Here is a 14,578-nt window from a genome sequence, read left to right on the forward strand (position 1 = left end):
AACGACGCACTCAACACATTTTATTTACGGTTATATGGCGTCAAACATATGGTTAAGGACCACACAGATAATGAGAGAGGAAACCCGCTGTCGCCACTTCATGGGCTACTCATTTTGATTAGCAGCAAGGGATCTTTTATATGCACCATCCAACAGACAGGGTAGTACATACCACGGCCTCTAATATACCAGTCGTGGTGCACAGGCTGGAATGAGAAATAGTCCAATGGGCCCACCGACGGTGATCGACCCCAGACCGACCGCGCATCGAACGAGCGCTGTACCACTGGGCTACGTCCCGCCCCCAAAACCATGCACAAAACATAAAATAATAATTGATAAACAAACGCATTTCCAAAAACAACCACGTTAATCCACCATGATGATCTACATTCTGTGAAAACCCCATGGTACTGCCACGTAAAACAAAATAAAAAAACCTTAGATTTTTAGCGTCCAACCACCCAACGCCTTCCTAAAAAGGCCCCACTCATGTATTTATTTATTTATTTATTTATGGTATATATTTATTTATGGTATATATATATATATATATATATGTTTTTTTTGTTTTTTTTTTATTGATGTTAGTTTTAACATTAATTTTGATTTTGTGACCCACTTCTCATTCAATAACTAAGGGTGTTGTAAAAATTGCTGAAAATAGCATTTCTCCTCGAATATCACATTTGGAAACCATTTATCAACAGGAAATATATTGGAGAAAGCCTTCCTACGGTAAAAGTCTTGTACTAATGTTTTATGTGGCTTGATAATTACGGCTTGGCTCCAGTTCATGTTTAATGTCACATGTATTTCCACTGATTAAGCTGATGATGGAAGGAAGGAAGGAAGGAAATGTTTTATTTAACGACGCTCAACATATTTTATTTACGGTTATATGGCGTCGGACATATGGTTAAGGACCACACAGAAATTGACAGAGGAAACCCGTTATCGCCACTTCGTCCAGGACAGAAAAGGTGTGGGTGGTGGAAGGAAGGAACACCTGCACTAGAAAGTGCAAGGGAGCACCAGCAGTCCGGCCGGGGCCGGTAGCAGGTGGAGTGGGTGTATGGGTGCTATGGGTTTTTGAATTTGGAAGGAGCGGTCGGAATTTAGTCAAAGAGAATGTGTGCGCGTTTTGAATGAAGGAAATTTGGCGCATTTTTGAACGGTCGATCAAAAGATAAAGTCAGGAGCTACGTATAGGTTTTGATATTAGTGAGTCGAGAGTAGCTCGATATTTAGATCTACTGAAGCTGGGGTGTCTCCCTAGGTTGCCCGTAGGACCCTTAGAAAGGGCCTGACCGCTTTTGGTCGTGGCATGCCAACCCAGCAGCAAGGGATCTTTTATATGCACCATCCCACAGACAAGATAGTACATACCACGGCCTTTGTTACACCAGTTGTGGAGTACTGGCTGGAGCGAGAAATCAGCTGATGATGGTTGTGCCTTTATAGTAACATACGTCTCACTTCGATGGTTTGTTTGTTAGGCATTTGTCTTTCGTCAGATTTATTGGGGGGGGGGGGGGGGGGGGGGGGGGGGGGGGGGGGGTGTTGGAGGGTGGGGTGGGGGGCAACAAACAACAAACATGGAAAACAAAACAATGGAATACTAAACAAAACTTAATTAGCCATAGCTCGAATAATACTAATAAATCGACTAAGTATAGACGTGCGTTCGGCGACAGTGAGCAACGGTAATGTTTCAAGGTCACGTTTTTTAATCTTTATAAAAGATAAAATCATCGTACATTCCTTGTACGTTGAGGCTTCAGCGGGGCACTAGCAGACCTCTAGAGGGGATCTAGCACACCCCTAGACTCCACTAAATGCGTTCCTGGGTTTCTTCAAACTTAATACTGCAAATGAAAGTTCCTCTATGTTTGTTTTCCTATTTATAGCTGACCACAACCAACGTCCATTGTCAGTGTTCATAATTATAAATATGCAATTACATGTATAAAAAATCGTCGATTTGATACTCGTTCATGCCACTTAGTATGCATTTCATGCATGGTAGCAAAGCCATAACATGAATTTTGATGCTTAATATTTGTTATTTAATTTCTTTATGTTCTGTCCCGTGTCGTATTTTAGTAACTAGAGAGGTTGTGATTCTCAGCGTGTAGAGGAACCGGTGTGCAGACATATTGAATGATGTTGTCGGTCGATATGTCGGTGAACAAAATGTCTACCATTAATGTCATATCTGGATCAAACTGTCAACCTCTGTGTGTGTGCGTGCGTGCGTGTGTGTTTATGTGTGTGTGTTCGTGTTAGTGTGTGTGTGTGTGTGTGTGTGTGTGTGTGTGTACATTGTGTGTATGTGAGACAGACAAAATGACAGAAAGTGACAGACACGGAGATAGAAAGAGTGTGTTTCGGAGAGAGAGAGAGAGAGAGAGAGAGAGAGAGAGAGAGAGAGAGAGAGAGAGAGAGAGAGAGAGAGAGAGAGAGAGAGAGTATGTATTAGGGTTACAGTAAAGAAAATGAAGTTCCTTGCTCGATCATTACAACAAAATTTGGAATAATTAAAGGATTCTCCATTATTATTGTATGCCTCAATAGCCTTTGCATGTCTTTGATAAAAACTAAAATAAAGAGTTACTGACATCTTTTTTTAATTCCATCACCCATGTTGTTCCCTTCATTGAGATAATCATATGCACGTTTAGTGCAGTCAACTGTATGCAAGCGGTGTTTTGATTGGTCAAATGATCGATTATAGAAGAGAAAGTTTTATCTTTTTTCACAAATATATAATCTGAATGTTGACATGTTTACCTGGGTACCACTTTAATAGTTGACATTTTGACGTTGATATTTTGTTCCACTGACATTTTGACCGCTGACATTTAAATCGTTGACATTTTTTCCTACATCCACGGGAACCTAGGGTATTTACTGGAGGGCGGTCTCTCGCTAGACTGGGGTTTTTTTTGGTGTGTTTTATTTTTTTTTTGGGGGGGGGGGGTGGGGGTGTCACCTAACGTTAGATGGAAGTGATATGATAGAAGACGACGGTACCAGTCAAAAAGTTGGCGAACGTTCGGCCTCCTAAACACATTACTGTCTGTGTAGAATCTACAAATGCGTTTTACGTCATACATTCTGTGTACTCTTAAGGTTACACACTACCATTAATTTCTCTATGCAGTTCAATACAATTTCAGAATATATTCCATAAAAAAAATACAACACTATCGAGAGGGTCATGTGAATACTAATTATAGGGAGTGCAAAAAAAAATCAACAGGTTAACCACGAATAACCGGCTTCGGTGGCGCAGTGGTTACGCCATCGAACTACAGGCTGGTAGGTACAGAGTTCGCAGCCCGGTACCGACTCCAACCCAGAGCGAGTTCTTAAGGGCTCAATGGGTAAGTGTAAGGCCACTACACCCTCTTCTTTCTCACTAACTACTAACCAACTAACAACTAACCCACTGCCCTGGACAGACAGCCCAGATAGCTGAGGTGTGTGCCCAGGACAGCGTGCTTGAACCGTAATTGTATATAAGCACGAAAATACGTTGAAATGAATGAATGAATAACCACGAATATTTTCAGTTAGCTACCCTCATGCGAGAACATCGTCTCGTGTTGCTATTATGCATGCACTGTGGCGGTATACCACTTGCATAGTTGTTACCAGTTTGTACTAAGTATTACAAGTAACTTCAAACCAATGGGTTATTTAAATACTACTAGGGTCAACCTATTTGTAATCATCAAACAAAAAGGCATATCAGTATTTTATAATTATATATTAATGAGGAACTATTTCCTAAACCGGACTATATTAAGCTGCAATAACACGTAACGACACGACAAACGGTGGTGTGGTGCCTTTAAAAGTCGCTCCACACCAGATACGTGTAAAATGTAATTTATAAGTTGTCTGTAAGCATGTGCAAGCTGTAACTCGCAACCTCACTAATGTATCACTTGACAATTCATCGTACAAGTCAAATATTACATGCAAGAAAATATGAAGCAAAAATGCTCATAAAATACATTCCAAAATATGACTAGAGTATCCTGCAGAACAAATATAATAGCTATAAACGTACGGGCTCCCATTTGTGATGGGGGTGTGTGGGGGGGGGGGGGGGAGCTGGCTTTTGCCTGAATTATACAACAACAAAAAAGCCAGAATCTGGATAACATTTATTCATATTAGCATTACTACCAAACAGCTATGTAGAGTTACAAACAACTCACTACGCATCTGTACATGGATTACAACTAATTTTAAGGATAGAATGATGAAAAAACATGGTAAAAAGATCTCGGGTTAGCACATTTTACCCGAATATCTCTATAATTTTTGCCCGAGATTGAGGTTTCGGTCCAGCAGTTGCCAACAACCCGTCCCCTTCCCCCCTCGTACGCTTATGATAATAGTTAGATCTGGATTCACTAGTAGACGACATATTAATTATTGAACACATTGTGTATATATTCTTAGATGGAGTCGCAGGTGCGGTTCCACGGATTTGTGAAAGGGGGGAGGACAGACATAGAAGTATTTGAACAAGGTTTGGTTGTTTACGTCGGCAAAAAACAAATTAGGCGTTTTTTGCTTCTCGGTGCCTCCCCCTGGATACGCGCCTGAGTCTGTAAAGGAAAATTACATTAATAAATGAATTGCAAGGTGGAAGTAATGTTTAAATGGCTTAACCACCACCACCACCACCACCACCCACCCACCCCTTATCCACTGTCACATGGGATGAAAACCAGTTACACTAAAAACTAGGTAGAAAAAGTCAATACGGCTTGAGTAGTCACTTACCAACATCGGTATTTGTATATTATTCACAATCTGACTACAATTAGCTCTACTGGTCTACCATTGCGTGGACTCCCATGTCCAGGTGACATTTCATCTATAAATAACAATTTAAATATCGACCAATTACACTTCGCCTTTTATAGCGTTATTCGGGAGCATACAAATTCTAAAAATATCGCGCGAGACTATTTATGCAATAGGCGAACTTGTTGGTCTATTTCAATATTAAAAAACCAGTCGGGGGGTGGGGGAGTGCAGTAATAAACTCTGGATTGTATACTAGTATAAACAGATTTTAAGGCTATACCATCACTTGTTTCGTCTTGAAACGAATTTTATATAAAATTTTATATTGAAATTAGTTTCCGGCATACTTCGTAATTCACCCGAATCATTTCGTATACCCTCGGCATAATTCCGAATGTTTTCAAATTCTTTTCAAATCACTGGTATGATTTTGCAAGTAAGGTTTTGATTGGTCGAATGAAAGGTCAACTGGACATGAGCTCCAACGGGCTGCTGTTAGATCCACATGTAATAGTGGAGCTAATATTAATTAGATTGTATTATTCACTAACGTTAGGTTATTTTAGTTTTGTATTACATCCAATTATTGTTTTGTATTATATTATGTATACGAATTCAGATAATTGTCATATATCAAAATATGACAACTGGAAATAACATTATATTGTTTTATACTTGGTTGAAATAATATAATAATGTATGTTTACAATGTCAATAAAACTTTTATTCAATGAAACAAATTGTAATATAATGGCGGCTCATTTTATAGAATTTAAAAGGTAACACTTGAATATTTTTAGTGGGGACGGGTAATCATGGATCCACCTATGTAATGTGCCAACAAAGGACTTCTCCCATTATTCACGTTAACTGGAGCTTTTTAAAAATAATTATTCACATACTGTCGTAACACAGTATAATACACCATTATTATATAACTGAAGGGAGAACTTGGATTTGGTTGGGTTATATTTATTTAACGGAAGGCCGTGAGCTTTTCCGGGTGGCTTTTGGCGTGTATGAGTTTGTTTGTTTTGTTTAACGACGGCACTAGAGCACATTGATTTATTAATCATCGGCTATTGGAAGTCAAACATTTGGTAATTTCGACATACAGTATTACAGGAAACACACTACATTTGTTTTCCCATTAGTAATAAGGGTTGTTTTATATACACCATCCCACATACAGGATAGCACATACCACGGCCTTTCATATACCTGTTGTGGTGCACTGGCTGGAATGAGAAATAGCCCGAAAGAGCCACCGACGGGGATCGATCCCAGACCGACCGCACATCAAGCGAGCGCTTTACCACTGGACTATGTTCCGCCCCTTGTTGGCGTGTATAAAAAAAAAATTCCTGTAGCTTCGAGTCTCTCCTGGGTTGTCATGCCACAATCTGAGCAGATCAGGCCCTTTTTAAGGGCCCCTATGGGCAACCTAGGAAGACATTTCAACACCTACTAGGTCTCGTTAACGAGCTACTCTCGGCGCACTAATCTTCCAAAACTATACGTAGCTCCCTTTTTACTTTTTGACGGACCATTCAAAATTGCGCCTCACTTCCTTCACAAAAATGCGCACAATTTCTCTTTGGCTTAATCCTACGGGACATTCCAAATTCCATAGCACCATACCACCCACCGCCTGTTGCCAGCCCCGGTCGGACTGCTGGTGCTCCCTTGCACCTGTCAGTGCAGGCGGTCCTCCCTCCAACCCATCCAAACCCTTTCCTGTCCTGCACGGAGGAGCCGGCTGAGGCCGGCACCTGTGCCCAGGACAGGCGTGCGCTACAACAGCTTGCTCTGATTGTGCACGTTAAACACTCTGACCTGGCCTGACCTGACCAGCTAATATATTTTGAATTTGTTTTTAAAATGTACTTCGCCCTTCTATTGCTTTCGCTGTGCCTGGTTTGGTTGGGGGTGGGGGTGGAGGTGGAGGGAGTGATTGTTTTGGGATTGTTGTTGGGTTTCTATAACTTCAAAACCACTCCCAGCCTCCCACTCTCTATTTCTTATCTTACTACGCTGTGCTAAAAGGGGGATATTTATCAAACAGCTACATAGTCCTATTGTATGCGTAATATTATGACTTGCACCTAATTTACGTTACATAAGACGGCTTTAGACGTGAATAAAACATGGATATTTAAATGCGGTGTGGTGCAATTAATTGCCATTGTTATGTATCAAATGGATCCGGTCGACTGTTTGTGTTCAAGTAAAAATCAAGGGAAGATCCACACTGGAAAAGAGGGTGCATTGTAGTGTTGCTAAAATTAGTTTACAGAATAGATAATCAAACCTACCGAGCAAGAAGAAATTTAATGTGATGTGGTTTGTGTTGAGTTGTGTCGTTTTTTTTTTTTTTTTTTCGTTGTTTTTTTTTCGGAGGGGTTGGGGGTTGGGTTTTTTTTGTTGGGGTTTTTAGGTGACAGATTTGGTGGTCTAGGGATGAGTGGTTTGTTTTGGAGGGTGTGGGTGAGTAGAGCTATGTAATATTGAGTTTTAGTACAACAGGATTATTTTTTTAAATACATAAATAAATAATGTTTTAAAAAATGCACTTCTATAGTCCCTTGTGGTTATAGACCAATTCGCAAAAACAAAATGAATGGATGAATGAATGAATGAATGAATGAATGAATGAATGAATGAATGAATGAATGAATCCACTTCTCCACCCCAACCGTAGCGAGTGAGTATTGATGGAAAACAGGCGCGGATCCATGATTTTTTAATAGAGGAGGCCCAAAACCCGTCGTTGTTTTGGAATATAGAATTTAATCGTCCTTGACAGGTGGACGGGGCAAGTTTGCATTTTGTGTGTGGGTGTGGGTAATTTTTGGTATGCTTCCATTAAAGAACTGTTCAAGCACGCCTGTCGTGGGCACAACCTCTGACTTCGCCAGAGAGTTCTATCCATGACAGAAGTTTGCATTTTTCTTGTATTCTGTAATACATATTGTTTGACCAAAAATAGGGTGAGGGGAGCGCCCGAGCCCCTTGGGCCCCCGCCTGAATCCACTCCTGGAAAAAGCCATAAATAAGTTTAAGGATATACTGACCTCCACTGAACACGCACAAGTCAGATCTGTAGTTATAAAAAGAACAAGGCAAGGAAGTATAATACATGTATCTGATTTTGTATAATTGGATTTATTCTGGGAGGTCATAAATGACCCCAAAATCGTATACAAGGGTTCGGGTTATTGTCCGTTTTATAGCAATCTCACAACTGAAAATGTATGCCCTCTACTTCATACATTCGCCTCTGGCATTTTATTGATATTCTCAGGAGGATAATCAAAGGACTATTAAGAGAATTTACAGTACAGGTGGCTGATTCCTGGGTAATCAATAATGAAGCAGTAATTACTAATACAAGACATGTCATTACATCGGAGTGTTCTTGTGAGTTGTAGAAGCGCTTTACTGCCAATCTATAATATTAAAAGGATAAAAAGAAATACAAAACACAAACACATACTGAGAGAGAGAGAGAGAGTGAGAGAGAGAGAGAGAGAGAGAGAGAGAGAGAGAGAGAGAGAGAGAGAGAGAGAGAGAGAGAGAGAGAGAGAGAGAGAGAGAGAGAGAGAGAGAGAGAGAGAGAGAGAGAGAGAGAGAGAGAGAGAGAGAGAGATTGTGGTGGTGATGACGCGTAAACACATTTTTATTTGAAACCTATTTTAAATAAGTTAATTTTGTTACTTTCAGCGTCCACACTTGGATATTTAAATTGTTCATCAGATCCAGGACAAGACCTACCTGGGGGAGGGGGAGGCTAGTGAAAACGGGGCACAATAATACAGGGTATTTTCGGGGTTATATTACCCACCCCCACCCCTTCTGCTTGCTAGATACGATCCTCAACTCGTGTGTATACTTATTACCACGATAAAGTATTGTCGGCACGCACTGAAACCGTTAATGTGAAACGCATGACCGGCTAATTAAGCAAGTCTGGCCTTTTCAGCCCTCATAATTGCTTTGTAACTGTATAGACACCAGTATTAGTCATTGTCAGGCGTCGGAAACTTCGGGAGAGATTTTTACATGTATACATAGAGCATTGTTCTGTGTACGTGTGTTCCACTGAAGGTTATACGCATCATTGCTTCACTTTCCAACTAAAAGAAGTTGATCAAAGTGTGTGTGTGTGGGGGGGGGGGGGGGGGGGGGGGGGGGGGGGGGGGGGGGTGGGGGGGGGGGGGGGGGGGGGGGGGTGGGGGGGGAGACCCCATGCACCCTAAATATATTCAAGAACATGCACCTCTTTTTCTTTTCTTTTTTTTTCGGTGGTTTTTTGTTGTTGCTGTTTTTGTTTTGTTTTGTTGGGGGGGGGGGGGTGTTTGGGTGGTGGGTGGGAGGGGGGTGTGTTTGTTTGTTGTTTTTTTCTATTGGGTTGCCCTATTTTTGAGTTTTTCCCCGTACCCCCCAAAAAATAACCAACAAACAAAAACAAAAACAAACAAACATAATAATTATAATTCCTGAACCTCAAATGTTTAACATCCAAAAGCCGATAATTAATTAATCAATGTGCTCTGGTGGTGTCGTCAAACAACACAAACTTTAACTTTTAATTCCTGGATCAGACCCTAAATTATTCAAAACTTGTTACCATTATTCTTGATTATACAGCGTGAAACTATGACCCCCTTGTCCTTCCCCGACCAGTCTTACTGTGAGAACAAGTTTGTTTTGTTTAACGACACCACTAGAGCACATTGATTAATCAATCAGCGTATTGGATGTCAAACATGTGGTTTTTCTGAATTGTAGTCATTAGATGAAACCCACTATATCTTTCCTAATGCAGGAGGGGATCTTTTATATGCACTTTTCCACAGACAGGATAGCACATACCACGGCCTTTGATATACCAGTCCTTTGGATAGTTGTTTCTTTTGTTTAACGACACCACTAGAGCGCATGGATTTATTTATCATTGGCTATTGGATGTCAGACGTGGTAATTTTGACATATGGCCTTAAGAGAAGTTTGTTTTGTTTAACGACACCACAGGAGCACATTGATTAATTAATCATCGGCTACTGAATGTCAAACATTTGATAATTCTAACACGTAGTGATCAGAAAACCCTCTATATTTTTCATAATGCAGCAAGGGATCTTTTATATGCACTTTTCCAGACAGGACAGCACATACCACGGCAGTCGTGGTGCACTGGCTGGAAAGAGAAAAAGTCCAATGGTCCACCGACGGGGATCGATTCTAGACCGACCACGCATCAGGCGAGCGCTTTACCACTGGGCTACGTTCTTCCCCGGCCTAAAGAGACGAAACCCGCATTTTTCCATTAGTAGCAAGGGATCTTTTATATGCAATATCCCACACAGGATAGCACGTACCACCGTCTTGGATATGCCAGTCTTTGTACACTGGCTGGAACGAAAAATGGCCCAAATGGGCCCCAACGACGGGGGTCGATCCGAAACCGATCGCGCATCAAGCGAGCGCTTTACCACTGGGCTACGTCCCTCTCCTTGATTGTGGTGCAACAGAAATTCTTCTTTTTACTGTTGTTTTTGGCCGTTAAGCACGACCTACTGTGCAGGTTTTTATTTGCTCGAAGAAAGGCGTGTACCAGAATTGGTTACATCGAGTGTAGAGAGGTTAAACTCAACAATTGCAAAATCAAATTTTATTTACGCCTAGTACGCGATAGACCAGCCAGGAATAAAACAGGTTTTTCTGCCTCCCACCCAAACATGTTATGAATTCTGGAACAAACACGATAGAAATTTACTTTGTCCTACTTAAAATATATTCATTCTAATAATCTGTGAGTAATTTTATTACACTTTTGGCGGTATTACATCAGTACACTTTAGAATAAAACAAAACGACCTTTTCAAATTTTATGTTCGTTTTATTTGCGTTGATGCATCAAATCAGTTGCGTGTGAAATATGTACTTGTATTAAAACAAATTATAAACGTCTCATTTACATATCACAGTTAGCTGGGTTGGAATTAATACTCGTCTTCACCCTCTCCCTCCTCCTCAACCGAGTCGACGCCAACCTCTTCGTAATCCTTCTCCAGGGCAGCCAGATCCTCGCGAGCCTCCGAGAACTCTCCCTCCTCCATACCCTCACCGACGTACCAGTGGACGAAGGCGCGCTTGGCGTACATCAGATCGAACTTGTGGTCGAGACGCGCCCACGCCTCGGCGATGGCGGTCGTGTTGCTCAACATGCAGACGGCACGCTGAACCTTGGCCAAATCACCTCCCGGGACGACGGTGGGCGGCTGGTAGTTGATGCCGACCTTGAACCCGGTGGGACACCAGTCGACGAACTGGATGGTCCTCTTGGTCTTGATGGTGGCAATGGCGGCGTTGACGTCCTTGGGCACGACGTCACCACGGTACAGCATGCAGCAGGCCATGTACTTTCCGTGACGAGGATCGCACTTGACCATCTGGTTGGCAGGCTCGAAGGTTGCGTTCGTGATCTCGGCAACAGACAGCTGTTCGTGGTAGGCCTTCTCGGCGGAGATGACCGGGGCGTAGGTGACCAGGGGGAAGTGGATACGTGGGTAGGGCACCAAGTTGGTCTGGAACTCGGTCAAGTCGACGTTAAGGGCGCCGTCGAATCGGAGGGATGCAGTGATTGAGCTTACAATCTGACCAATGAGTCGGTTCAAGTTGGTGTAGGTCGGTCGCTCAATGTCAAGGTTACGACGGCAGATGTCGTAGATGGCCTCGTTGTCAACCATGAAGGCGCAGTCGGAATGTTCCAGGGTGGTGTGGGTGGTCAGGATGGAGTTGTAGGGTTCGACAACGGCTGTGGAGATTTGAGGGGCTGGGTAGACGGCGAACTCGAGTTTGGATTTCTTGCCATAGTCGACAGAGAGACGTTCCATCAACAGAGAGGTGAAACCGGAGCCCGTTCCACCACCGAAACTGTGGAAGATGAGGAACCCCTGGAGACCGGTGCACTGATCGGCCATCTTACGGATTCTGTCGAGGACGAGGTCGACGATCTCCTTGCCCACGGTGTAGTGGCCGCGGGCGTAGTTGTTGGCGGCGTCCTCCTTGCCGGTGATCAGCTGCTCAGGGTGGAACAACTGGCGGTAGGTGCCGGTTCGAACCTCATCTGGAGAAACACAAATTTATTGCAGTTTTAATATTTGCTCTCGTTTCTCAGTCAATTTTTATCTAGCAAGGAGACATGTAATTTTGATTTTAATTAAGCAATTATAACATGAAGAATAATTTCGGCTTATGGTTTAATCTTTGGTTTGTGTGCCTCAAGAAAAGAGAAGTTGTTAAGATAAAAAAAAAAGTTTAAATAATAATGTTTTCTTTTGAAGTTTTGATTTATTTTAAACATTTGTTTGCATATTGTTTATATTTCTGTATTCTTCAATCTCATATTTTGCTCTTTTGTCTCATCCCTCCCTCTCCCCCCCCCCCCCCCCCCCTCTAATATTCATATATACTTACCAACAACAGTTGGCTCGAGATCGACGAAGACAGCCCGGGGGACATGCTTGCCCGCTCCTGTCTCGCTGAAGAAGGTGTTGAAGGAGTCGTCCCCTCCCCCAATCGTCTTGTCAGACGGCATCTGTCCATCAGGCTGGATTCCGTGCTCCAGACAGTACAACTCCCAGCATGCATTGCCGATCTGGACTCCGGCCTGGCCAACGTGGATACTGAGGCATTCCCTCTGAAGAAACGAAGAGAAAAAACCCCATTACGATTTGGATAATAAAAAGACAGAATCCATTATCATATAACATAATGAAAAAATATGATTAAAATAAAATATGTTCCTTGTTCTAATTTAAAGAGACTACCCCGAAATTGCTGCTAATATTTTAATGACTACAGTAACATACTGAATATAGTCAAATTTCTTGTTTTGAATATCAGTATGTATTTCTGGTCGTCTTAATGTTACTTTTATGGGGGTTGAGCTACCGTTTTTGCTTGTTTTAATAGTTATGTTAATTTTATATGGGTGTGTCGGACGGAGAAGTATGGGCCCAATCCAGTCCTCATCTCGGACTTAATAATTTAAACTTTAAAAAAAAGTACACAACAATAAATTAAATAAATTAAATATTTTAACAATTAAAATTATTATTGATATTTATTTTATTATGGCTCCGTTCAACATTATCCTGATCTGACAGTTTATAACTCACCCAGTCAGTTAAAGTTTGTTTTGTTTAACGACACCAATGGAACACATCATTAATTAATCATCGGCTATTGGATGTCAAACTCCCAGTCGGTGTCACGGGGTTCACAGCGATAAGTGAAGTCGGGACACGTTGTTGTGATGGTCGATTGTGGGCACAAACATTTTTTAAATAATCTAGTATAACACAAAAAGGTAAATGTATCTTATCCCCCCCCCCCCTCCCCCCCCCCCCCCCCCCCCCCCCCCCACCTACGTCCGTTCCTACGGCCATCCTTCCCCCTAAATGCTACTCTGGTAGCACCTTTCATTCAACTACCTGTGTTGATCGTTATAAATTCTCAGCTCGACCTATTTTTTTTACAACGGCTAGTATTTCAAGCCACAGGTGCTGGAATGTCTTCGCTGCGCATGCGCACCTTGGTCAACCAGAGGTCACGGCTTCATTCATGTCGGGACTTGAATTCAAAAATTACGCCGCCAACGACACACAGACGTCGGTGTATTAAAAACAAAATGGCCGTTCTTAACTCACTAACGTAGCCGGGTGATGGCGTGGTGTACATCATCCCAGTTACACTTCTTTTTTCCGACCACCTTTTATGTTTGCTCAACACGTGTAAACTCCACACTTATTTAAGACGAATAGACAGCGTGATACCCGGTCCCTCAATGTGGGTGGCCCCCAAATATAAAAGTATGGCCACGCCAATGTCCTAGGGTATTTGTTTGCCAGTTGACACCCCCACCGTTACCGTCCTGGTAAATGGCCTAGGAAAAAAAAGCGCGACTATTCACCACAGACAAAGGCAGTTAAAAGGTAAGTTACTGGTTGAACTTGTACATAATTTATCAACAGGTGGTTTTAAGTCCGGTTGGATAACAACATATTTTATACATATACTGCGTCATTAAAATAGATAGCCATTTGTTTTCTTACATTTTCAATTTGAAAAAAGGACCAATAAGGCTTTTGTATGTTACTTTTTAAAAATAACAATGATACAAAAATATAGGTCATGTTTAACTTTTTCACCAACTACACCCGAGTTTTGAGAGAGGGTTTTGGGGGTCGAAACCCCCACCTGCTGGATCAAATTTTATTTTTTCTCAATATGTTTTTTGAGGGGAACATGACCACCCACACTCACCCAACCCCTAAACGTCGATCGCTACAGTCCATATCCCGCTACAATTCCTATACACGTCTGCCATTTTACATTTCTCGTACAATTGATTTCATCGACCGGGGCGTTGTGCGGGGATTTTTAACAATGACATGCTGACCTTCATGCAAAGTTAATGGGGAAAACATGATTAGATACAAATTAAATACCACCTTCTCATGATACTGAGGGAACCTGGCAATTGATATGGGGGCGTGATTATTCGTACAGACTGGTGAGAAAAAAAAAATTCTGTTCCAACTTCCTTGATTTATTACACGTTATGATAATGGCAGACACAATATAAAAAAATATTTACGTGATGTTTATTTATAACCATATGTTAAACTATCGAATGAAATTAATCAAAACTACTCACCATTTTCTTTTTGCGTAT

The 14,578-nt window shown here is 41.8% G+C and overlaps 1 protein-coding gene across 1 annotated transcript in view; it reads right to left on the minus strand.

Moving 5' to 3' along the window:
• Positions 1-10,714: 10,714 nt before the first annotated feature.
• Positions 10,715-14,578, minus strand: part of LOC121386285 (tubulin alpha-1 chain-like) — a 4,004-nt gene continuing 140 nt past the window's right edge. Inside the window, exons 1-3 of the mRNA XM_041517141.1 lie at positions 14,561-14,578; positions 12,316-12,538; positions 10,715-11,965 (exon numbers count right to left, since the gene is read on the minus strand). The exon at positions 14,561-14,578 is cut by the window's right edge and continues 140 nt beyond it. Coding sequence (XP_041373075.1) covers positions 10,839-11,965; positions 12,316-12,538; positions 14,561-14,563 — 1,353 coding nt within the window. The 5' untranslated portion in view covers positions 14,564-14,578 and the 3' untranslated portion in view covers positions 10,715-10,838. The remainder of the gene's footprint in view (positions 11,966-12,315; positions 12,539-14,560) is intronic.

Source organism: Gigantopelta aegis, chromosome 2, assembly GCF_016097555.1.
Source record: "Gigantopelta aegis isolate Gae_Host chromosome 2, Gae_host_genome, whole genome shotgun sequence".
Taxonomy (NCBI): Eukaryota; Metazoa; Mollusca; class Gastropoda; order Neomphalida; family Peltospiridae; genus Gigantopelta; species Gigantopelta aegis.